The sequence below is a fragment of the Motacilla alba genome, chromosome 2 (genome assembly GCF_015832195.1).
Source record: "Motacilla alba alba isolate MOTALB_02 chromosome 2, Motacilla_alba_V1.0_pri, whole genome shotgun sequence".
NCBI classification, from domain to species: Eukaryota; Metazoa; Chordata; class Aves; order Passeriformes; family Motacillidae; genus Motacilla; species Motacilla alba.
Window position 1 is genome coordinate 87,984,137 of NC_052017.1, and position 27,365 is coordinate 88,011,501.

The following is a 27,365-nucleotide window of genomic DNA, read 5'->3' on the forward strand; positions in this document are numbered from 1 at the left end:
ACTATCAGGAAAGCATAATTAGTGTTATAAAAGGGGTAGAAGGCTCTATTATGGTAGTGGGCAGCCTTCTGAAGTCCCTTCTCACCTCTTTTAGATTGTATAATAAAGACAAGCTTTAAGCTGTAACAAAAAGGGTATTACTAATAAATTGCCACATTTTACTTCAAGATGAGATTTATCTTCTGATGGAAAAAAACTGGAAAGCATGGTGTTTGCAGACAAACTACAGAATTCTGTGTCTGTTGCTGAGCTGTAGGTTGCTGTAGCTGAGTTACTGGAGTGTCATGTTAAAAGGGAACATGTACTGGTGCTGAGGCTGCAGCTCCAGAGGGACAGAAGCAAAGCAGAGCAGACTTCTTGAGCTCTGCTGGTAAGAAAAACCTGCCTGTGCTGCTGCTGTTTTGTAAATCCATTTGTCCTGTGGCTCCTGGGACAAAAATTCCAAAGGGTGGAGGTCACCTCCTGCAGAACAGCAAGAGGAAATCATGAACAGGAAGTAGCAGGGTATGGAAGTGAAGAGCTGTGCAGGAATGGAGCACAGTCTCTGTCACAGCTTGGAGGCACTGCACCACGGGCCATTACACCCACAGAGTCCAACCAGCTGCCTTTTGTCACTTATGTCCTTAGAAAATCAGGACTGCAGTGCTAAATCCTGGGCAAGAGGAGCTTCCAGAAGCATATGATGGTTTTCTGAATTAATTCTAAAACAGCCCCAACCCCAAATCTCAGTAATCTTGTAATTTCCAAAGCCATTACAAGCCTAATGAAGATGAGAATGTGAGATGGTCACCTAGTTGCTTACAACAGTGCATCCCATTAGAAGTGAGGAAGTTTTTAAGTTACTCTTGGACACTTAAACAGATTCTAAAATATTGATTACCCAGCATGAGCTGGTTCACATACAGAACCACATTTTTAGCTGACATTATTACCACAACCAGAAAGTCAATATGTAATTAGTTAATATATAATTCCATATCTCCAAAGTTACTACTTACAGTTTTTTTACCACCTTTCTTTCCAGTAACAAAAGGTAACTCTTTATCCTGTATGCCAAGTCTTTTATTTGGAAATGGAATGCATAAAACAGTGACTTGAACAGGAAAGTCTTGCTCATCTTAAAGACTTAAAATGTTCTAATTTTATATGCTTTATGACTATTGTATAGAATATCATGAGGTCAGTGTCAAGAAATGCAAGACAGAAGACCAAGTAACTCACGGTATGTAAAGGTGCAAGAGAAATTTTTCAACAGCTGTGTACAAAAATGAGCAATGAAACAGCAGAAATACCCAAATATGGTATTCTGGACTTCGAGAAGCTACGCTAGAAGAACCAATAACTTGGTTGTTTTGAAATGGCACAAAAAGGGAACTTGCTATATGCATTCTTTATATCAGGAAAACTTTTCACACACATTTACCTTAATGTGAAATATTAGTTTGCTTAACAGTAAAGAGCTCATTCCAAACAAATTCAAAACAGGTACAACATACAGCAAATGCAGCCCCAGTTTTGCATAGACTTACTTAGGTGTGTTTAATGCTAAAGTCAATAATCTGTAGTTACAATTAACAGCATAAAGAGACTTTAACATTAACAGCATAAATATTCACTTCAAGACTCCTTTCCATTGCCAGCAGTGTGTAAGGAGGACTTTAGTACAGGAAAGGCTGTAGTCTGTAGCAAAACACAATAAGCAGGCAAACTTCTTTATCTGTTTAGGACCCAAATATTTATACGTTCAGACTTTTGCAGTACCAGAACTGGATAAAATCCACTTCACAAAGTAGTTATAGACCACAGGAGCTGACCTGTATGAATATTTTCAATTCATAACAAATTGAGGTTAAACAGCCTTGCACAAACAGCATGCAATTTAATAAACTTAAGAATCATTATGGTTTATTTGTAAACTTACTGACCAAAGCAAAACTAGAATTGGAAAGTAGAATTCTGCCTTTTGGATTTTTTAAATTGTATTTTATCTGCTGCTGAAAGGAATGCACTCTGTATTTCCCTTACTGTCACTGAGAAACTTGATTTTAAAAATCTTTGAAGATTTAAAAAATTTTTCTAACCATTTTTATAAGTTGTTTCTAGATATAGCTGTGGACTTTGGATTTTGGTATAATAATTCAACCTGATTATTTTTTACAAATTTGAAAGAAACTGATTAAAATACCTCCTTCAACAAATTTCATTCCCATGAAATACAGATTTTAAACTGAAAAGGTATGAATTGTTCTTTACCAGGCTATTTTTTTCTCTGTATCGTGTAGTTTGTTGAACCTGTACTTGAGCAAAATAATTATATTTGAATGATGTGTGTTTCATCTAAAAATAGGATGGGGCAGGGAGGGAGAGAGGAAAAGGCCGAGGAATTATTCCCTTTGAAACATGACAGAATTTGCCTAGTAGGTCACGGTGGTACCAAATGATGAAGAATTTAAGAAGCGTTAAGAGACTCTCCCAGCACATAACAATGATTTGCATTACATGAATACCTACTACGCCAAGAAATCAGGTTTGTCAACAATGCAGAAGAATTTCTATAAACTTGCATATATATTGAAAGAAATCATGTTATAGTTTTTTCACACCTTCATTCACTTTAAGAAAACTGAAACCCTCTGCCATATTGTAGGCCAAGAACGTAGCAGAATTTGAAGTTTAACAGTGCCATCCACCTTATCCTATATTTCCAACAATATATATTTTTTAGCTAGGAATTCAGTTTCTACAATTTCCATTATCTCCATTATCAAGTGAGAATAATTTCTAAATAGACTATAATCCAGTATTATACCTTTTATTTTTGACAGCCTGCAGTTTGGCAATAATCCTTGATTCTGCTGTAACACAGTGTCTTGTTTTTTTAGTTTTCATAGCCTAGTGGCACAGGCACCACAGTTTCAGTTCGTGAGTTGTCTTAAAAACACAGATTTGGATCTTAATTACAATGGTCAGGATGCTTAGGTTTTCACTGAAGAGAAGCTGGAATGCAGGAAGTTTATATAATGTCATCTGGCAGACTGTAGACCTTGTGAGGACGGAAGAGGGTCTTGAAAGAGGAGGGTATCAAAACTAGATTTTGGCAATATAGAAGATGTATTGTCCATGTAGTTCTGTCATAAGCTTTAAAAATACTCTTATTAAATAAGTTTTTCCTTCCTTAAGACCAGGTAATACATAAAGCGAGGAAGAGTCCAGGGATCAGAATTTTCTTCAGTTCTTAATTATTCTCTATGAGCTTTTTTTTTTTAATTTTTCTTCATAAGATTCTCCATACTCATTCACTCTGCTCTTATCCACAGGATAAAGCCTGGCAGAAAAAAACCCAAATCTTTAGTTACATTACAGCCTCCTATCTGAAGGAATTAAGTAGTTCTACGATGCTTAATTTTAAAAGTTAATTTCTTTGTCATTTTATTCTCTAGTCCCATTTGTGGCAAAACCCAACATCTTTACTGATTTGTACAGACATATCAGCTTTTTCACAATATGACTCCACCAGCTGTCTCATAACAGAACCTCTTAAGAGATGTATTAGCTCCCTTAAAGCTTGGCTTTAAGGCTGGAGTCTTTTCTCAAGCAATCCAGGACATGTCTCAAACTTGAAACCAGTGCCCAGCCCCTGTTAGAAGCTGCTGACCACTTAATTTCTACAAAAATAACAATTAACAAAAATGCTTATTCTTGGGAACAAAAATACACTTTCTGTAACTTCACTATGAACAGCATCTCATAAGCAGTGCATATAGCTTTCTTCCCTATCTGATTTTATTTACTCAAAGAATCTGAAACTTGGCAGGTACTCAACTTACAAGAGAACCTGATAACTTGTTTTTGCAAAACAGGTAAATAGAAAGGCAGAGCAGGGCAGTGCCCCATCACACAACACCCTTCACTACTGCCCTGCAGAGCACCTTGCAGAGCATGCCTCAGACATTGAGCATATGGAGATGTGGCCCTCAGCAAGGGTTAGAAGCCCAGAACTGCTAAGGTGAATACAAGCTTAGGAATTTCTCTCCTTTCCCTGACTTCAGGTATTTATATCTCACATTTGATTTGCGGTTTTTTTTTCTTTTGTTTTTGTGATGTTTATGTTTTAGTTTTTGCTTGGTTTTTGTTTTGTTTTGGTTTTTTGGGGGGGTGGGAGGATTTGCGACTTCCAAATCTGGTGAAAAGAAGGATGTTGCGGGGAGGGAAAAGGGGTAACTGACAAAAATTCTGAGTACTGTGAGAAGAGGAATTTTTTGACTACTCTGTATCATGTCCAGGATTACTGTCAGTTATGGGAAAATGGTTTAGTTCCTCTTATTTGTATTGAGATCTCCTTTACAGGGTGCCCTGCTCACCATTCCCTTCACTCGGCATATACATAATTAACATTATCCAGCCCATACTATACTATACATCATTATAGTATAAAACTTCTGCTCCAAGTCTATCCCAATTTGTAGCTCTTTATAGCAACAAGACTGCAAACATCTATAGCATTGTAAAAACTGTAACAAATATTAAAGGAAGTCATACCATCTTTGGTAGAGATAGACCAGGAACACAACATCATCTCTAAAGCATGCCAGCCTATGAGATGTTGGCATAGTGATGATAAAAGCAAATATATCATCGATAAAGGTGTTGAATGCCTACAAATAAAAGAAAAGTATACTTCAGTTGGCTGTGAAGAAAGAAGTCATCAGTCATACAAAGTTAGAAGCTTCTTATATTTTTCTGTGGGAACACAGACTTCCTCCATATTTACAACAATACTTAAAGGTTATGCTGCAAAACTAATTAATGCAAACTTTAAAATGCCTTCTTTTTATGAAGACCATACTACTACAGACCAGAAGTTACAAGTAAAAAGGAAGTAGGACTGTTTCAGGTAAGTGAGAGTATTGTCACGGGAGGGGAAAAACACAGAGTCAATTTGAGAGAAAACTTCAAAAGGAACTGGAAAAACCCCCACACTTTTTTCATTCATTACTCAAATGACAAGATGTACAAAATGTCACTTCACTTCCGTTTTCTGTAGAAATTAGTGTAAAAATGTGTTAATTTATTGCTTTTAAGAAGATTAACTTAATAGCCTTGGAAAGCCTCTAAAATATTTTCAGTGCTTTCCTGAAGTAACCATGTCTTGATTAAGGGATGGATAAATTTCTACACCATTTCCAATCAACTAGGCGTACTATAGGCTCTATTTCTGCAGCAATAATAAAAAATAATTTAACCAGAAGACAACTGGCAATTTATGCAAAACTCCTCTGGATCTGGCTCTTGGCTACAGGGAGGCTGTACACATCAACCCTTAGAGTGCACCAGCTCTAGTATTTATGTCGCAATAAACTGTTTCAACTCACTAAAAACATCAGAAAACAAACCCAGCAAAGAATATTCACTGTTAGGTTAACAAACTGAGTCAGTAACATGGCTCCTTTCAGTTTAGTAAGCTGTATGCTAATCCATACCATAAGAAGGGGCAAGTGATTTAAGCACAAAACTCACTCTACAAAATGAACCAATGTTTATATGATGGAAGAAAATACCAGCAGAAAATGGGGGTGTTGGACAGGAGAGAGTTCTCTCTCCTGTTAGAGACTAGTTAGAACAGGAGAGCTCTTTAAGGTCAAAACAAACCCATCAATCTCAAGTGACTGAGGAATATGGCTGGCACTTCTCAAGCCTGTGCAAAGGTTTGTCATGGAACAAAAATAAAAACCTTGGCAAGCTGGAAAAGACAGCCTTTCCAAGTCAACACCAAAGTGAGTGATCCTACAATGGGAATAAAAAGCTAAATGCTCCATCCTTCAAGCACACAGGCAGTCTTCATGAGGCACTGCAAGTGAATGCACCAAGGCAGCCCATTCGATAGTGTTTAGATTGGATAATTTTCTTTTGAGATTACTTCACTTGGAGGTACTCTTTATTAACAATGAAAACATAAAACCCATAGAAACTGGAAAGTCAGAGTTCAAATTAAGGAAAAAACACAACAAAGCTCTCTAAAACAATGGTCACAGGTGAGCCCACAGACTCTTCTTTCTACTTCAAGTGAAGAAGAGAGCAAGCAACTTTAAATATCCATTAAAAAAATTAAAATACTCCCTCCAAAGCTGTCTAAATTAAACATAATTAAAAACAAAAATAGACTTCTTTCTCCACACACACAAGCCTTTGTTGTGGGTAGCCTATGGCATCTAAACAGGAACTATAAGTGCTCTGTAAGAAAAGGCTGTTCAGCAAGGTTGTACTGATTTAAAGGTTATTTGTTTGAATAACCTCCCTCTGTTGTTTATTTAACTGCTGATGTCTCTGCTCAGTTATTTTCTTTGGTGAAGTGAAATTGTGAAATTATTTCACTAATATACCTTTTGCTCCCTCCTCTTAAGAAACAGACTGATTTGCCTAGTATATGCCTGAAGTACTGTTTATTGGTATTTTTGTCTCTATTTCCACATCAAACACTGCTTAGTTGCTATTCTGCTACCAGCTACATTTCAATCTGTTTTCCTAGATGCACCCTGTTTCCTTAACAACAGTAAGGCAGCAAAAAGTTGGACAATTGCTATAGGGTCATAGAAATGGAAAGGCCTTTGTAGTCTCTTTAGATGTGTATGTTTTAGTTCTTTTGTCCCATGCCTTCTGTTCAGAATTGGACACCATTTCTTGAGCAGTTTTTAACACTGTTCCTTTTAAAGTACAGATGTTCTGGACAATTGTAATATATCAGCACAAAGGAAAAATGAAAGCATTTATGAGTGGAAGCGCAAGTAAAAAAGGTACATGGTGATGGCATCAGGGCCTTGATGATCCCAGCACATCCAGCCAGGGTTCCTAAGGATACAAAGATCAGGAAAACAAAGCATAGTACAAAAACCCAAATGACTGGGATTGGTGGGAAATGATAGTCAAAACACTATCAGCTCTTTAGGGGTACAAGAACCAAATTAGCATATAGCTGCTAATTGAGGGAGAACATAGGAGATGTGGGAACTCAACAGTGGGTGTCCCTTGTTATCTGTATCTGTGCATATGATAGCCAACTGGGATACTTGGGTCTATCATCTTGGTGCTTGAATACCATACAAACCACTTTGACACATGAGTGGGTGCTTGTGGATATGCAGCTAAAGGGTTAGTGAGCTGATTTTGGTTTTAAATAAACTCACCTTCCCCTCCAAGATCTCCTATTGAGCTTGGCTGCAGCCCTACACTGCCTTACCAGGGCAGTCTAGGCAGTGGGGACACCACAGTGCAGCCCCTCTTCCCCCATGGAACAATGCCCCTCGCATTTGCCCACAAGCTCACAATTACCACCCTGGCACAGAACAGTGTGTACATTACTTCAGCCTCTGGTAGCTTCTGGAATCTGGCAAAATAAGGTCTTTTAGCATTCCTAACTGTTTCTTGGGAAATATCCCTTGTCAGTGATGCGCTGACACCTTAAAATAACACATTTAACTGAGACTCATAAATTTATCTGCAGGACCAACATCTGCACTCATGTAAGACACCTGACAGTACAAAAAGCAGTATTATCATAAAAACCAGGATGCAAGTATTCTCATCATATGGAAGTCATTATGAAAAATGAAAATCAGTGTGGTTTTTTATTTTAAGCACGGTTGCAAACAAGTTTAGTTCTTAAAACAAAAAAGTACTGCCATCCTTAAACTATTTATTATTAGACTTTTTCTTACAGAAAAAAATTTTCAAAATGACTGCACCCAACTTTAAATTAGAGCTTTACTTACTTTGTATGTGAAAGCCTTCCATGGTAAGTGTGCAACAGATTTCATCTAGAAATAAAAAATATAAAATTGTAATAAATTCTAGAAGATGAGACTAGAAAAGTAGACCATCATCACTTTTCAATCTTACCTTGTAGTTTACAAATAGTTGGGGCAGCATAAACAGGAATCCAAAAGCATACACTCCTGAAGAAAACAAACAAATGCACAGAGGTTAATCACATGACTGTAGTTCCATAATTAGTAATTTTACTCATTTTTAATGAAGAATTAAGATGCATCTAATTCTTTATTCACTTTGGGTTGATTCTTCTCCCTTTTTCAATCACTGTGCTAATTTAGTAATAAGTTATTGATCTGTATTACACTGATCCAAATGACAGCAGTTAATATTCTACTTTTGAGTCCTGGCGTTAATCTGAAAAAATATGTATAGAAAAGAGAACAGAAGGGACTCACCATTGACAAAACTGTTAATCAACCAGGAGTACCAGCTACAAACAAAGAGAGTACAGTTATATTTCTCTTCAGCCAAAATTATAACACATCCTATATACCACTGTACAACACATGACTACTCCAAGAAATAGCTGTGTTATAAATTACTCCAGGGAAGAACTAAATGCCTCACATCTCCCTTCCCTGGAGGGGCTCCAGAGAAGGTAGTTTAAGCAAACTATATTTATCAGTCCATACAAGAAGTTTTGACAGATTTATCACCTGTTTTTATACTTTTACACACCATTTTAAGACATCTGTGTTGATAATCAGATAACTGACATGAGATATGTGCACTGTGTAATACTTTTCACTGAACCCTGACTGTATTAAGGCCTGCAAAGATAACACTGTATTCTAAATATTAAAGAGTCACTTAATATGACACAGTAAGGACTTAACAAGTACCATTCAGTGCAAATCACAACAGTAGGTACTTAAAAAAAGTAAATACAAGGAATCTAGATTTTTCCCTCCTTACATCTAATAACCTTCCCATATGTTCAACGGAGCACAATCCTAACAAAATAATGGTAGGGCTACAGACAAGGATAGAATCCCATAACAGCTAATAACTGTCACGCTCTGGTTACATAATTTAAAATTAAACTTGCACTGCTGTGTTACTGACACATTAATAGCAACATTACAGTTGTAGCAGCATTTCTGTAATCCACAAGTATTTAAAGAATAAATCAGAAAATGCCTCCAAGATTAAAGGATAGACCACTGCTAAGATTATTTGTTCTGGCATATTTCCTTACTGATTTAACAATGGCAAGAATTCTATTATATGAATTGCTTTCACTTTCTTAAGCTGCAGCTAATTAAATACCTGAAATATAGTATTTTGAAATACTAAACAAATTCAAGAATTTTGTCAGAAAAGCAGAATTTTAAAATGCTGCATATTTGTTAGCTGCTTACTAAGACAAGAACCTTTTGAAAAAAAATGCTTTTCTAATAGCGCAGAAATTGCCCCAGTTTCTAGTATGAGTGTTACAACTCAACTACTACTGCTTGTGTTCTCCCATCCCATCTGGGCCTAAGGACTATTAAAAAATGCCTAAATGGCCTCACCATGCTTGTGTTTGCAGGATTTTCCTACAACAAAGTCTCATGGCTACACACTTGCTTGCATCTCCCCAACACAAAATAAACCAGCTATTTTGAGTGAAAGGTGACGATGGTTTCATTTGTTCATGAAATACTGAGTGTCCAGCTCTTGCTAAAGTATTACTGTGTTGCAGGAAATTCATCGCTCTAAAGGAATAAAGAGCCCTTTCTAAAAAATGCTTTTGCTTGCTTGCCATCATAGCTATCATATCTAGGAACAAAGAAGCCTCTTGTTCAAACCAAATAATTTTGTGCAGGTTTTTGCTTCTTTTTGCTATTGGACAGGTTCAACCACTGAATTCCTTTCATCTCTCCTATCACCAACTGGCCCTCTGAACATCAATGGCAGCTTTCTTCCTCCTCTTCTGACTGACATGCATGCAAGCTATTGAATTCTATGCTAAAGTAATTATCAGGTAACCTGTGAAATACAACAGCTTGTTGCTTACAGGATGTTAAAAAAACATCTATAGTCTTCAGCTTTAGACAGGACAAGGAAGCTTCCAGTTCCTGGCCTATGCATCAAGCTAACAACCAATTTCCATAACCATACAGAAAAAATGGGGAATGTTTCAATTCCATAGAAGATCATTTATAGAGTTACAGTACCTTTTGTATTTGACATTCAGCAAGGAGTAACCTGCACCTCCAATACACAGTGGATAGAGCAAATATGACAAGTATTTCATAGCCTAATGGACAAGGAAAACAGTTTGTTAGTTCACATTCTATATGGACAGATTTTTCATGGCATTAAATAGCCATGAAAAGAAGACAGCCACATAATTTTTTCCTGAAAATATTTTCCTATTCCCAAATGTCTGCTATAGTTTCTACTATGCTTGCACTTCTAGTGGTGGTGGTGAAAATTCCAAAGCCCAGTTCAGACAAGCAATCACTTCAGAGCGCTGGCACCAAGACACACCACAAAGATCAGTCTCTAAAAGTAGCTTCCTACTTAACACCAATGTTGTCACTTATGCTCAACTCCTTTCAGAAATCAGGAACCACGTGAACTTTCCTTCAGTAAAAATAACAAGTACAAATATCATCATTCAAATTTTTGAGTGGTAATGCTTCTCAGAGCAATGCCTCAACCAGATTCAACAACCAAAAGAACTATTTCACTGTTTCATAAATTATCAGAATGAATCTTCACTATCTGATCATCTACACAATGATGATCCACTTGACAACTGCGAGGATGTGGAAAATACACTTGTAGAAAAAAAAGAGCAAAACAAGTCAATCAACAGGTGACACACACAGACTTTGTAGACCAGAAGTCAAAGGATTCCCTCTTACCTGGGCATCATATTCCTCTGTTTTCTTTTCAGAGTCATTGTATGCACCAAACTGCAACACATATGAAAACCATAATCACATCAGAACATAGGGGAAAGCATTTGCTCTCCAACTCTCTACATTAAGAGGGTAACAAAGCTTTTAAAAGCTTCTATACAGGAGAGTCATATATTCGTTCTGTGCAGCCTACTAAATACAAGGTAGGCAAAAAGATTAACCTTTAACCTCCTACTTTATACCAAACTTCCAGCATTTCTTTGCTTAGAGAAATGCCATTGAAACAGCAGAATTCACAAAGCAGAAGCAAAGTCAGGTAGCTAGAAATTTGTCAGATACAGGAAGCATTTATCAAAAGCCATAACCATGAAGAAGTCATTGTCATTGACTAGGATTATCATTGCAATCGATTACCTCCACATGTCCAGAAATTCTGCCTGCTTCAACACAGTTCCTTGACATAGGAACAAGCAGAGCCACCAGTCACTCTAGACACAGACTTTAAGCAACACAAAACCCTAGCACTTCTTGTGCAGAAACACTGAATATTAGACAACTGTTTCTTCTACCAGCAAGATAAACTTTCAGTGTAGACTGCACTTTGCCACTGCATGTTCTGCAATCTCAGCACTTCATTTTACCCAGAAGAATCATCTAAGAGTGTACTGTCTCCAGAACATGCCATATCTTCTGTTAGTTCCACAATGGAGAAGTGACACCTACAGGTTCATGAAAAAGCCAGTTTCTTATTTCAAAACATGATTTGATGTCACTTAAGAGTGCCTTTCCAACACAGTGGCAGCAGCACAGCCCCACCTATAAAGATTTAGCGGAACTGACAGAGAAGTTCTGAAGTTTCTTGCACCATAAATACATACAAATAGCTGCTTCTTCTAAAGAACTCAAAGAAAGAAACAGGTTTGCAAATGCTCATCCTGCTATTGGATTAAGCCATTCATAGAGAGATATACACAGGAAACTTTTATAATTAAAAAAAATTCTTCATTTCACTACAAGTCAAGTTGCAGTAACCTGGAAACAGATGGATGACTCAAGAGTGTAATCATTAACAGGGCAATGTCTACTATACCTGAAATTTGGGTCTCAAACCTTGCCACCTGATTGTCATTTTCAAGGCCTTCTTCACCTTCCAGAGCTGTGATTAGCAAAAACAAAAAATGCACATAAAAGATTATTATACAAAGGAACATCTTTGAAGGATTCAGATAATTAGAATCAAGATTCCAGAATACCTATTTTAATCACCCACTGCATAAAGCAGTAGCAGCCTGATTGCAGCACACACTGCCTGTGTCTACACAAACCAAATACCATGTCATCAAACAAGTACAATGTTGTGAGCCTGCACTATTAAGTCTCTTTATCAGATGATGTAATATAAGTGAAGTAATGCAGTCATTCCAGGATATCTGAATGGCAGTGCCTAAGTGGGGTTAGCACCAAGATGAATCCCAGGTCAGGCATTTAGAAAATTCCAGTAGTCACCTGCCAAGCAAGCTTTTATGTGCCGTCAATGATGGTACCTCAGAACTCCTAACAGGGATTAAGTTGGCACTTACATGGTCATTGCATTTCAGTAGTGGACTACAAGCAAAATTCAGTGAATCTGCTGAATTATTTGGTTACTTACTTTACAGCTGTAACAGCCTGACCCTAATATAAACCTAAAGTTTCAGTTCACCTGAATATTTACTCATGGACCCACACTGTTATACAGATTTGACAACTTAGGCAATGCAGGTCCCCAGGAGAACTGCACTCCCTGAAGCCAATATTCTCTTCTCACCCACCATATATTCCAGACAAAAAAAGGGGAATAGTATAAAGACAATCCTTTACTGTTATCTTTGGTACAACTGAGAAAATAATTTCTTACAGAACCAATGTCACTATGAGTACTGCATGAGAAACAGGAGCTAAGTCCAAGTTGTGAAAAAGTTCTTCCTAGCAGACAAATTCCTCTGAGATGTACTGTCCATATGACTGCTGTCACTTTGAGACAGCTGTGCTACCTGTAACTCACTGACTAGATGGAGACTTTCAGAATCATGCACACAGGCAGCAGTCTCTGCCTTGTCCTGCTTCCCCAATCACCTCAGTCCTGGCCCTGTCTGCGGGCACAGAGCCTGCTCTTTGACAATGCTTCCATGCAAGATTGTTGACATGCTTATACTTGCTTGGCCAGGAGTGAGGCCTATCGGGTGATGTGATAAGTGGAACCTCAGCATCGTGTTTGGTTTCTACAATATCAGCTGGACCAGAAAAAACAAATACTTCCAGTTTAGTTATTTGATCAAGGGACACAATCTCTGCTGTCACTGAAAGCCAAGGACATGCAAGCTCCAGCAGAATTTTCCAGTAACCAGTTTAGCATTATTTTTCTACTATAAAATATGGATGTGGCTGTAAATACTGGTATCTGGTGCTACAGCTTTAAAAACTCACCTCAATCACTGCACCAACACCTGCTGGGATCAGTACCAATAAACTTGTTTGTTCATCCAAAAGGAAAAGAAATATTACCACAGTACTAAAGCACCGCCAAAGCACTAGACAGAAAACATGAAAATGAAAGGCTTATTAATATTTAAATGAACAGCTGAGATGACAGAAGACTGATGGTCTATTTGGTGCAATTCTGTCTCACACAATTTAAGTATGAATTTCTTCTGTGTACATCTTGATATATCTAGTAGTCCTAGAAACAGCCTAGAAACATCTCTGGGCAAATAGGGAACAAGAACATTTTATGCAATCCTTATCACAGGAGACGACAGAAAATTGTAACACTTAATGAAGACTTCTGTACTGAAGCAATTCAGCAATATGTGAGTACAATTAGGAGCTACATTCATGATGCTTGTCTCTGGGAAGCTGAAAGATAATATAATGTCAGTATTCGAGACTCATTTATTGTTTGTAAATGTTAAGTCTTTTGAATTTGACTTTACTGAGCCTTGAAATTGGCAACTGACTCTTATTTCTGAAATTCCATGAACTACTTTGAATTTGTATGAACTTTTTGGCATACACATACCAAAAGCAGTACAACTGCTTTAAAAAAAAACAAATGCACTTATAAAAATGATAGATGGATTCTCCACATGATAAAAACATGTTGTTCATCATAAATTAGAATGCCTTTTTCCCCCCCTGGTATTGATATTCCTTGCATGTTTTAATCTATCTATAAATATGACAGAATTAGGGACAGTCTCAGAGGTCAAGTGACTCCAAGTTTACAATTTTGCTTCATAAACAAGATTGAAATAAAAGCTATTGGAAAAACCTTCATCTGTTTCTAGGAAGGCTTGGCAGGATGTCAGATCACTGTTTCTCTCATCTTTCCTATACACAAATCAAGTCAACCCTCCCATGCTATCCCCCTCCCCCCACCCCAGGAGCCTCTCTTGCTCCTGTTTACATCAAAGCCCAAATCAAGCAAGAGCATTACAATACAGCACTTTCCACCCACAAATATTTTAGAACCTGTAGTTATCTACGAGGAACACAAGGGACATACAGAACAGCATTACTCATGAAAGCACATTCTCTCCACCCACAGAACCTTTTCTGGTTTTCATTCTTTTCTCAAAGTACTTCTCTGTTCCTTCAGCAAGGAAAACATGGTAACTGACTCAATATTAATCTAATTCCCAATTCCAAGACAGTCAAACTTCAGTAGTGACACAAGTGCTTAAACTCAAGTGATACCTGAGCACAGAACTAACAAAGTTAGAACCATCTGTGTAGACTGTTAGCCATCTCTTCTTTGTCCACAAATCATCTCATTTTGCTATCTCTATAAACCTACGAAGTGTTAACTTAGAGCAAGACTGAAAACATACACCATAAAATAGACAGCACATAGACAACACTTTGGATTCTAGTCTATACCTGCTTTTGTAGACATCCCAATCATGCTCCTCTTTTTCTTCCAAAAACTGATGTCATTTTTAAATGCAAGGAAATCAAAGAGAAGCTGCAAATAGGAAGAAACATACTCATTTGCTTGAAACATACACTAATTAAAGACTGAAAATATTAACAATGCATTCAACACGGTATTAAAACCCCACATTTTAGAAGCTTCAGAAATTAAAATTAAGACTCACAAATAAAACCTAAAAAGAAAAGTCGTAAAAGCCCAGGCTCTAAAAGCAATGCAAAATGACAGATGAATTTCAAACACTACCATTGCAATGCTGCACAGATTAGTGTCCTGTAAACCAAGTCAGAGACCCAATAGAGGGTAACTCATCATTGAGGGTGAAGAACAAGGACCATGAGGAACCACACACCACAGGGAAAAGCATAGTAAATCAAACAAAAAATGCTCTGTTTTGAATTGATAGTCAATTTACATTTAGATAGTATCAAAACTTTAGAAAAAAAATCCTACAATACAGCAAGCCAGGTTTCCTGTGTATTTTGTCACTAAGTTGACCTAAACTTCCAGGACATTTTAGAATTCAATTTATTTGTAGGAACCCTTTTTATTTTCTTCAGTATTTTCATTCAGTATAGTTTTTGGTGTTTCCTTTAAGCCTTCAGTGTCTAAAAAAAAAAAAAAAAAATCGAACACAGATTTCAGAACTTCTTGGGTCAGTGGATTTTAATTAGGAAATTTTCAGTTGGTTTTGTGGTGTTTGTTTGTTTATGGGAGGGGGTTGTTCTTTGGCTTTTTTTTTTTGTTGTTTTTTTTTTGATTCTTTTTTATTATTTGGGAAAATGATACACAAAAGAAAAAAGTATCAGAAAAGCTTGTCTTAGTCTACAGATACCTTGCAACCTGATGATCAGTGTGGAAAAATTAAATTAATATGCCATGGAAGTCCAAGGCTTTCCAAACAAGTGCAATGTAAGTATAAAGAAACATAACATTCCAGGCAAGTTCTTATCTCTCCCAGAGTATGGGAACTGTGTTGAGTGTAACTGCAGGTTACAAAAATGTTCCCAGTGTCTAAAAAAAAGTTGTTCATTAAAATCAAGATTCAGATTTAAGCCAATGCTAAAAAAGGAACAAACAAAAACAAAACAAAAAAAAAATAACCATGAGTGCTTCACACTTTACAGGAACATTCCTGGAAGCAATGTCAGAAAATATCATCTGATCTAAATTTCTCCAGGGATTAGAAGTCAGAGACTCAAACTCCAGTACAGGTGCTCCAGTGCAGCTATGCCACTGGAGTGATAAACCCTGTGAGAAGCCAACAAAATTTAAACCAATGTTGACAGCCATATTAATTCTAGGGGCTTTGGTTCAACTACAATGTAAAAGAAGTGATAATGAAGGCAATGTTTTATATTTCAGTCAAGACTGTTAATTTCTGTATAATTATTTCAAATTTCTGCCTTACTTAAGGTTTTTATATTAACTCTGTATTGGAAATATAGCTGAGTTTTGTACCCAGATAATGCTTCCACTGCTCTACTGAAGTTACTATTTTCAAGAATAATTCCTAATAAATGGAACACTTGAAAGTCAGACACACCTTCCCCCTTTTTTCCCCCATATTATGTAATTCCTAAAAACTAAAACCACTTACATGGAATGCTGCCACGAAGAATGTCAAAGCCAGAAAGTACAAGTTGGTATCAACAAAAATTCCTTTTACTTCATCTGCATCCTTTTCTGAAAACCCTACGAAAAAGAACAAGTCATTGTGCAAGAAGTACCTGACAGTTCATTGCTGTTATGCTCAAGTCCAGTGTGAAAGGAATCTTATGTCACCTGCACAAGTTTTGTTAAGGAATCATAAATCCAAAACATGATGGAAGCTTTACTGGTAAAATCCTAATCTACCTATATTTTGGCAAGTTATTTGACTTGCCCAAACCCAAAACCCATCAGTTACAAGACTTTAACTTATGTAATTACAATGTGTAATTGTAACGTGCCTTTAACATATTGTGTAATCACAACCTAAGCTGACCTTCTGACAGACAAATCGGAAGACACATTAAATCATTTTGGCCTGAGCAGGAAGTAAAAAAAAAAGGTTTTATAAATTGGCCTCTGAACTTTAGTTTGATACACAGGAAGAGTGAGCTTTACATTAAAACCTGAAAAATAAGAAAAGGACTCCACAGTAAAGGACAACAAAAACCAGTGAGAAACATGGCCATATATGCAGCACTATGTCTGAAGTCCACAGTTCTCAGAAAATACACAATGCTGTATCTATGGCATTAGTGCTTGAGTTCAGCACCAACTTACTTTGCTATCACAGCAAGTACATGGCCATTCTCAAGTGATTTTGGAGTTTTGCTACTAATCTGACTGCTCCAGGAATTATTCCAAAAAATTTCAAACCAAAAATTCAAAAATTTCAAACCTTATGTTTCGCTATCTACGTAAGTAGGGGGAACAAGCAGCACCTTACACAGGCCTTTTTTCCAGGCACAGGAGGTACTCTTGGGATGAGAGGTCTTGATATCTGTGTCTATCACACGACAACCAAGGCATGGAATATGAAAATTTCAATTCTGAGAAGGATCATAAAAAAGTATGGAGGTGATGATGGACAAATGCCCCACACGAACTCTGAGCAAGCAATTACTTGACACTTTCAAGACAGTTATGTTTAGCAGACATACTTCTAGTTTTAATATAGATTGGTCTGAACTAAGGACAAGCAGCTGGATTTTACTCAGTATGGCATGCTTGTATTTCACTGCAGATACATGGCTACAGTGAGCAGCTGTGTATACTTCATATCAAAACCTATGTACCACTGATCCAACTTTCTGTTCCATGGATGATAAGGAAAACCCATGGTGAAAATGCTCTTCTTGATTGTCCTCTAATGCTTTTACAGAGTACTACCCAAATAAAATTCATTTTAAAAATGGTAAATTCACCTCTGTATTCTTGTTCCCTACCACATGTCAACATATATTTTTATTTTTAACTTAAGGTGAAACAACACAAGATTTGTAGCATTAAATCTCTTCACCAGCTATCCAGGAAAAAAAAAAAAAGTATCATCTATGTGCATAAAAGAAACAAATTAAGGGGTTAGTTGTGGTTTCTTAGCCTAAGGTCATTAAAGGTAAGCATACCAAATTGCTGGAGGGAGTACACAGCATCCTGCATGTGGATCCAAAATCGGAGTTTTCCAAGAGATATTTTGTCATATGACACTGTAAGAGGTAGCTCTGTTGTTGAACGATTTATAACCTGCATTTCAAAAAGACATGTTTTATTTTTAATAGCAGAAAAATTACAACAATTACTTCCATTAATATTTTTAAATGAACAAAGCAATCGTATCACACTATAATTTAATCACACAATTTTATGAACTTAGTTTGTTTTTAAAAGGAAATAAGATCTTAGCTTCTATATCATGCTTGAAGTCTTTGTGCTTTTTCCAGGAAATGTTAAATTAGCAGTTTGTTCTGTTCAAGTTCCTATAGCAACCTCACTGCTCCTGTATACAAATGCCTCTGAGATGGCAGCATAAAGTGGGAAACATGTGCTTAAGATAACTCTTTTCACAGTTCTTCACTGAATGTATATGCTAAGATTACCTAAACTAGAATATTACACAAAAACCCCAAAAAACCCAACCAACAAACAAATTGTATCCCAAAGGCCACAGGCAGAAATTTACTTCTTTGAGGCTGATTTTGAGAGAAACTGAAAGGGTGGGGAAGCAAGATGATGCCACTAGCTCAGACTAATGAAAACACCACAGCTAAAGCTAAGTAAGGTAACTTTGGGATCTGGAGCGTCACAAAAACTTTCTTTCTTCACCCCAAAAATTAAATCTCTGCTAATCCTACTGTATCATCTACATGTTACTTAAGCTAGAAAAACAAAAGTCTTAAATTGTCTCAGATCCTTCTGCATGACAGCTGTCCATGTCCACCTCTCAAACAGGTTTAAGAAAACCACAAAAACCCCCTTGTCCTCTAAGATGTTAGAATACTCAGCAGCTACCTCAGAACATGTTCAGGCAGTCTGTTTTACATTTCCATGGATAGCTCAGGATGACAGATTGGCAGGCGCTCTTTGCAAGAGTTCAAGACCTGCTGCTCCAGGCTCCTAATTACTCCCAATCATAATTCCCATCTCAGACCTGCTACTCTACACTGCACCTGTTTCTACAGTAATTAGTTAGCTGACACCTAACTGAGGTGAATGGGCTTCTTCTGATTCTTGTCACACACAACATCGTTTTAGGCTCCCCACGTGTGAACTGAGGGCTACTTTCATTCTCCCATTCACTCCTTCCTCCAGTGAGAACAAATCTCAATTTCACCACCCTCTCAAGACCCTGTAAGCTTTTCAGAGAGGGCAGAACATGCAGGCACATGAAGGAGAGGAAGGGAAGCTGAGAAAGTTTAATGAATACCGCAGAGAGAAAAGCTTGAGAAACTAGAACAGTGTCAGGGATCTCTGAACTGAATGGAACAAAAAAAATCAAGTGTGGTTACAGTTGACTGTAGAGAACACTGGCAAGATTCTACAGCCGTTTACCAAAAACCATATAAACATCCACACTGCTTCTCCTTTTCAAAGGATTCCCGTAATTCAATTAGTCTAATTTCAATTTCTCAGTCTATCAAAGACATTGTTAACATTTATAGCAGAAAGGGAAAAGAGATTTTATCTCTGTGGAGGATGGACAAGAAACAAAAATTTTGCCAATGCCTGGGTAAGTAGCATGTGGCAAATGCACTCTCCACAGACAAAGAATTACCCTGGAGGAACTAGGGGTAGTGTAGGGAGGAAATCTGATTGCAATTGAAGACAGAGATGGGAATTCTCCAACACCAAAAGCAAACTTAAATAAAGGTAAGATTAGAAGAATGAATTCTTTCTTAACAAATAGCTTAAAACTCACAACCTCAATGTGAATGTGATGGTTGCTAAACCTTTGAAAGCTAGGAATGACCAAATCCCTGCAATACACCTACTCTTGCAGTATGGCATCAGAGCATCATTACTTCTAGCACTCTACTTAATCAATACTACAAAACAGTGTGCAAACACTGCAAACAAGTTCAGTGGTATGAATTTTAAAATTATCTCTTTATTAAATTCTGTGCAATCTCAAACCCACAGTATTTAAGCATGTGTAAGAACATGAGGAACACATAATCTCTAGACTGCAGCACTCACCACAGGAAGACCTACATCCTGATGAAAATGAGAATCAGTTGACAATCTATACAGCCAAGCACAAGCAAGAAAAATGTATCTTCAGCTCCATGATTTTAGGTCAGGCATAGGAAACAGATACTGTCTGTGCCCCTATTTATAGTCAAATATGAACTTGGCTCCACAAAAGCTGTACCACCTTCTCTCTTTATTCTTTCCTGCTCTTCACTTAACACTTATTCTCTTACAGAATGTTTACTACAAGACCACTCTTTCTGCAGGGCTTGAGGACAGTTTGGCTAGTCATTACTGAGACATCACATTAGCCAGTGCTGATAGGGAAGTTTGCAGGCTTTAGTGGAATAGTCTTTGCAGCGCTTCCCAGGATCTTTAATGACTTTCTAAGGCAGTGAGTTACAACATTAACTGTGCCATGCATGACAACTGCAGGAATGTCATTAGTAACATCAGAGTGCTGAATTTATTTGTAAACAGGGTACATGACTTGACCAGTTAAAAGTTCACATGAATGTACTGAACTGGACTGGATGAGCTGTGATAAAACTAAACAAAGGACAATGACCACTAATACAGATATTACAAATACATAGCTAAAAAAATACTAGATAAACAAACAGCTGTGAAGACTTGTAACAAATACTCAGGAGTTTAGTTTGCTGTACATATCTGGGGTGGAAGGGACATAAATCTGTAAAAGTTCTCTTGAACACTAAATAACAAAACCCTTTCTCTGAGCTAAAGTAATGAATTGGAGAGACAATTTTGAAGGTTTATGGGAAGTTTACATCTACAAAGGCTTTCAACTAGAAGATGCGTAATTCAGATGTGCTCATTTAACAGTTTTGAGACATTCCTCAAGACTGCTGTTCTCAGTAACTCCAATTACCAAATTCCAGTCAGTGCAACTGAAAAGAACTGCAAGGCTTAACTAAGAGCTGCTAAGATCAACATGATTTAGCTACATGGGACTGCCATGTGTAACCTGTAGCAAAGGAACTGCATGATTTCCTACAAGAGAAGGGTTGGGCAAAAACTGAATACAGAAAATTCAATTTTTTTTTATTTTTTTTTTTTTTTACTGCTGGAGTGACTGAATAACAGGTTGCCCATACAGGCTGTGGCCTCTCCATCCTTGGATATAACCAAATCTCAACTGGAAAAGGTCTTGAAAAACTCACTCCACGTGATCCTACTCTAAGAAGAGGCATTAGACTGGCAATCTCCAGAAATCTCATCCAACTTCATTCTTCTGTAATTCCATTACTGAAGTTTCAAAGTACTGATTTATTTAATAAAAAATCATTGGACGTATTGTGACACCAAACTTTCAGGTGCTCAAATTAGTCTAACATGATAGATAGCAGCACCAAGAAATTTACCCACATGTGAATTTTGAGGAGATAAGAGAATAGCTACTGACTTATCTCAAGTGAAGCTCCACTATCAGCTGTGGATATTGCCAATATGCCAGAAGGTGTGAGAATCTACTCTGGGATGCTAACACAACTTCATATTAGGGAGTCAGACTACTGAATAGACTGGTCCTGCCACTACTGCTGCTACGGTGATGTCCTCCATATCCACCCAAAAGGCAGAAGCAATGGAATTCAAACATCTTTGGTGGAATACAAGACAGTGACTGACAGATACTTCTGCCAGAGAGAAGTCTCAAAACCCAGATCCAGCTTTTGCAATTACCACGTTAGGTCATATTAAGTTAAATGGTCATAGAGTCCTTTTGTGCATTTATACTTCTTCATTACAGCAAACAAGCTATGAGAAAATCTTAATTAAAACAACATTGAAGATTACTGTTAAAACTGTTAAATGTAATTAAAGGTATTCTATTACTCACCATCAAATCTTTCACTCTGTTGCTTAGCTGATCAATAAATAATATTGGAAGGTAATGCACTGTCTTCCCCAACTGAACCCTAGGATGTTTAAACATGGATTTTATAACTATGGTGATCTAGAAAGAAAACTACTTTTATTCAAATTAACACTCATTCATCACTTCCCAATCTACCTATGTAGAATTTTCCCACCATCTTTTCAGGCACATTTTTTTTTAACACACAGCAAGAAATTAGCCAATAGTCTAGAATCAATTTTTCATTGAAAGATACGGGTATTGAAAAATTGTTTGTTTTCACTCTTCTTTCTGTAGAAAGACAGAATAAGCAAATAAAAATACAAATGAAATCGGTTGTGATGATGCTGAAGCTTTTGAGTGACCAAGGGAAATGTAAATGTCTGTGGAAGAAAAACATGCTGAAGTTTATTGCCATATATTTGTATCCTTTGTTTCAAATATCCCCCTCTTACTGTGACCATGACACCCCTCCACCATCTCCCCCACTCATTGGTGCCTGGCATGGCATCAGTCTCATGCTCTTGCCCACATGGGACCATGAATGTGATGGCTGATGCACAAATGAGAAGGTCAGATACTACTGCAGGGACTGTACAAGGAGCAGAAATCTTCTCTGCCATCTACAGAAGCTCTCATTTGGATTGCTATACCACCTCACCATGCACAAATCCAATAAAAACTTCCTAGCCTTCAAGCCCTCTATCAAATTGGTTACTGTAAAATTATTTAGTAAATTATGACCCACATGCAGTTGCTTTGTTAGCATCTTAGAGAAGTATTTAGCCCAATACCCTAACAGAGACAAATTCTTCAAGTCTTCACTAGAAAGGCAGTTATCTACACTGTGATGTTCTTGGTAAAAATCTATGGAGTATCATCATGGAGATTTTTAAAGCCTGAAAGTTGAACTTTAGCTGTTGAGAAAAGAAAAAAGTCTCTACGCATGCTAAGAGACGGCATACTAAACACACCATGTGCAACAGTAACACAGAAAAGTACTAAATTGAGGCTCAGAAATAGTGCTTGGTTATTTAACTGAAGTGATTTCTATGTAATAACTATGATTAAAGCTAGTGTTACTGAAATTGCAGCAGGTTATTTCATATCAAAACTATTTTCCTGTATAATGCCATAACTAAACAGCACTGATGCAAATCAACCAGAAAAAACTTTCTCATCCATCAACCCCAGTCCACCAACCCCTTCTTGTTATGGTTCTACCTATTCTGGCTGGAAAGCTATCCCAGAACCCTGGGGTCTGCTGGTTAACCAACTACTTCTGGATTTAAGAGGGTACTGGTAGAGAAAGGCATCAACACACTGCAGCACAAGCCTATACAGCATCCCTTATATGCTTGATACTGGAAGTGATTTAAGCAAGCTGTGTGCAGAAGCTACTGCCTGCACCTAGAGGCCTAAAAACCCATCCCTGTAGGTTAGAATTTTTTTGAGGAAAATGACATAACATAGGAACGCACACTGTCAAAGTAAAATAAAGCAAATCATAAAGGGAGAAAAAAAAGATATCCTAGGAGATCAGCTGTACCGCTTCAGCACTTCCAGTTTGTGCAAGTAACTTGCAGATGAAGAAAAACTGGAAAGGGTCAAGGGATGGCAATTGCTTTGAAGGCCAGGAGGACAATTTGAGAATAGATTTGAGGTCTGCTGTAACATTTCACCTGTGTCTTTGTAGTCCTGTTTTGCCTTACTATAGTAACTCCACACAGGAAAAGTACTGTAAATTCTGAGCTGCCCAGGAACCAGGTATCTCCGATAAGGTTTTCCAGTACATAGTATCTTAGCAGCAATTTGTCACTACCAAAATGCGAGCATTACGAGCATCTGCTCTTGTCTCTAGGTGCCCATTTAAACATAAAATACTACAGAAGGTCAAGGAAGATTTTTGAAGAAATGTGGCATAAGTTTATAAATAATATATCTGACAAAATTAAGTCATCGACTTACATTTTCATGTAACGGTGAACATCAGCAGGGAGCGATGAGCCATCAAACACAAAATCTTCCACCATGACATTTAAGGTTAGTCTTGACCTCCAGTGAGAGACTGGTTCATCCAGGGCATTGGGCTGCTTTTCTGCTTCAATTTGCTTTAAAAAAAATAAAAATACATACTGCCAACCAACACAAAATTTTGAACAAGGTAATAATCTAACTAACAGAATCCAGGGAGTCATTAACTATATCATAAACCAGAAGCCTGCTAAGAAACAATTTACCTTAATTTTGACCAGATCAAGTCTTTTGCTCAAATACAACAGAATGGATTTTAAAGGCCCACCACAATATAACTGAAAAACTTCAGTGTCCATTCACAGCCTTGCTCATCAAGAAGGAATATTCATCTAATTAACCTTCATACCTTAGGATTGTGGATACTAGTGAGAAGAAATCACTTTGAAATCAGGACTATACAGTAATCAGATGTTACTTCAAAACAGTCAAAAGGGTGATCAACCAAACATTATCTGTTTGTCTTCATATCTTATTCTGCTATTTTACAACAGCAAAGCATATTATTTCAAAATAATTAAATGCACTATAGAAAGCAGCACCATGCTGTTACACAGCAATACAATATTTCTACCAAAAGCAATGAATCCTTGAAGCAATTATTGTTACCTAGGATAGTGTTTAAGTAACTAGCCAGCATCTTAAAGAGCTCTGCCTCTGCTCTGCTGAGTGGTCTACTATTAGCAAGATAAGTAAGAAGAGGATTTTGATTTTTTTTCTGTTTTATCATCCTTCGTTTAAAGATGCAAGCACAGCAGATACTAACACCAGAAATGTCTATAAAATAAATTACTTATTTTGCAGATGATCTTCCATAGATGGGGCACACACCTACCTGTGTGGCTGATTCACCAGTAAGCAAATTAATCTCTTCTGGTTTGGGGACCATGTACGTGGTCAGAGGGCTTACTATATGCACCTGCTTACCATCATGCCAAGGCAAAATGCCAGCATGGTGAAGAAATACAAATGCATATAATGTGCCATTATTTCGGGTTTTCTTTGGTACAGAGACATTCACGGTCCTAAAATACAAAATAAATATATAATGAGATGACATAGCACATGCTGAAATATTTAGCTATTACTAGACACAATTACTTCTGGCTAACATGTTACATGGCTGGATGGGGTAATTTTTTATACGTATCACAATGTATGCATTTCCAAAGATCTACTATTACATTAAGATAGTTTAACCTTTGTCCACTCCCTTCTTTATTGCCCTAGATAACATAGGACTGCATCATCAATTCTTTTGTTGCTTTCCTCTACTGACAGGTCACAGAGCCAAAATTATGACAGCACTTGTAAAAAACCAGCCTTCATGCGCTGAAGATGCATCAGAGATTGCATACACGATACCAAGTTTAAAAAGAAAATCACAAAGTTTTGCCACGCACTTTTCATTAATAAAATATCTTCTCAGCTATGGCATGCCAAGCACAGAACTCTGAACTGGAGCCCCAAACCAAGAAGTCACTCCCCTTGTAGTAGCCAAGAAATCATCCCACTTGCACCCTTGCATAATGCCTCCTCTATTCCTGTAGTCCTGCTCAGCTTATTCTGCTCTGAATACTTTCAATAGCTTAGCAGACCCTGTCAGTAAAACAATTCTTATAAGGTCCGTCAGACATGAAGTTCCAATATGACCAAAACTCCAACCAACAAGTTCTCTAGTCATAGGAAATGAAGAGAGTGAAATAACCTTGGAGACTAAGATAAGTGAGTCAAGAATGGGGCAATTATTTTAAACAAACAAACAAAACAAAAGTGAGACAGTGAATCTGAAGAACAAAACAAGTACTTCCAGTCATTTTTATTGTTCACAGGCATATGCAGAGTGCAGTGTTCTACTAAAAAAATTCTCTAAGGGCTCAGCCTTGGCACCAATATCCCTTCAGAAGATGCTCAAACCCTAGACTATTGGAAAATAAAGTTACCTCGTGTGATTTTTAGCACAGAAATAGTTATGGAAAAGCATGTTGTTAAAATACATGAAAGGAGAACATCGTTTGACATCTAAGTCCTGTTCCAGGTCTGAAGCCAGAGCAATTAAGAACAAAACAAAACGTGTAGCCAGTGTCCTACCTATGTGATTAGAAGCAAGTCTCAAGCACTTCCAGGCACACTTGTCATTAGATTTTTTCAATGGAAAGTAAATTTTACTATTATGAGCAAAACATTTGCCTGTATGGCTGAGAACAGCATGTTGATCCAAGTCTAACCAATAGTGAAATCTGCCTTGGCTTCAGGCATACTTCCATCCATGTAACGCCTAGTTAGGATGTGCACTTCAGAATTCAACAAAGAACTCTGATACCTTGGATACTACTAGTCCAGATCCTTACCTTTCAAATTTGGACTCAATATCAAAATCCTCCACATTCAAAACGAGATCTATATTACTCTCACCACCAATGCTTGACCGTGTGGTAGTGTAGACGCTTAACTGAAATCAAAACACAGCACAGAGAAATTAAGAGTATGGAAATAAATCCATGCATCTCTACGTTTAGAGTACAGGTCTGTCTTTCAGCTTCACTAATTCTCCCAGTTGCAGGAAGGTTGTGTACACACAGGGAAAGAAGATAGCGTAGTCAAGAAAAGTGTTTCAGCTCCTTTTGGGGGCAGAAACAGAGCCACTAAATACATTTTAATGGGATGACCTGTTCTGGAAGTTGAAGGAAGTGGAGCCATTTCAGAGAACCAGAGGTCCTGTCAATAAAGGAAAGGGTCTCTGTCATGGCAGGGAAGGACCTCTGGAGACCACCTTGTCCAACTCCCCTGCCAAGGCAGGGTGACCTAGAGCAGGTAGCACAGGAACACATTTAGATGGGTTTGGAATGCCTCCAGACAGGGAGATTCCACCATCTCCCCGGGCAGCCCGTTCCGGTGCTCTGCAACCCTCAACACAATGAAGTTCTTCCTGACACTGAAGTGCGAGTTCTTGTGTTTTAGTTTACGGCCATTACTCCTCGTCCTGTCGCCAGGCACCACTCAGAAGTCTGGCACCATCCCCTTGGCACCCATCCTCTGAGATATTTACATGAATTAATGAAGACTTCTCAGCCTTCTCTAGTCTAAACGGGCCCAGCATTTCTTCCGCAACGCTGCTCTAACCAGCACGCGTGTGACAGCAGATATACGAAATCAATAAAAACCACGAGCCCAAGTCCCACCCGTGCACCAGCCGAGGGAGCTCCCCACAAGGCCCAGCACTCCGAGCGGGCGTGGGAGCGGCTCGCCCGGAAGGGAGCAGGGGCAGGGCCACAAGCGGGCTCAGAGGGCACGGACAGGGACGCAGGACAGGGGCGGTGCCGAGGGGCCGAGCCCCGCTCACCTGAAGCTTGGGCCTCCGAGCCAAGTAGGGCCAGACGCACCCGCCGGCCGCGCCGTCCGCCGCCGCCGGGCAGGGCCGCGTGTAGACGATGCCGTACATGACCCAGCAGGTGTGCGCCACGTACACGGCGAACACGCCCACCACCAGGCTGGTGAAGGAGCTGCGGCTCAGCATGGTGACGGCGCCGATGGCGATGGCGGCGGCCGCGCCCGCCCCCCGCCGCAGCCCCGCCGCTCGGCAGCCGCCGCTCGCGCATCCCCCACGCGCCGCCCGCCCCGCCCC

At 38.2% G+C, this 27,365-nt stretch overlaps 1 protein-coding gene across 1 annotated transcript; it reads right to left on the minus strand.

Moving 5' to 3' along the window:
• Positions 1-1,040: 1,040 nt before the first annotated feature.
• On the minus strand, positions 1,041-27,354 carry CLPTM1L (CLPTM1 like). The gene is made up of 17 exons (XM_038128259.1): positions 27,084-27,354; positions 26,092-26,192; positions 24,576-24,765; positions 23,675-23,817; positions 21,689-21,767; positions 17,766-17,883; positions 16,250-16,344; positions 14,598-14,682; positions 13,146-13,249; positions 11,770-11,835; positions 10,683-10,733; positions 9,987-10,069; positions 8,223-8,257; positions 7,894-7,949; positions 7,767-7,811; positions 4,540-4,655; positions 1,041-3,325 (listed from the first exon to the last, which is right to left on the minus strand). Exons 1-17 carry the CDS (start codon positions 27,255-27,257, stop codon positions 3,247-3,249), a joined length of 1,620 nt encoding a protein of 539 aa, XP_037984187.1. The 5' UTR covers positions 27,258-27,354; the 3' UTR covers positions 1,041-3,246.
• Positions 27,355-27,365: the final 11 nt, after the last annotated feature.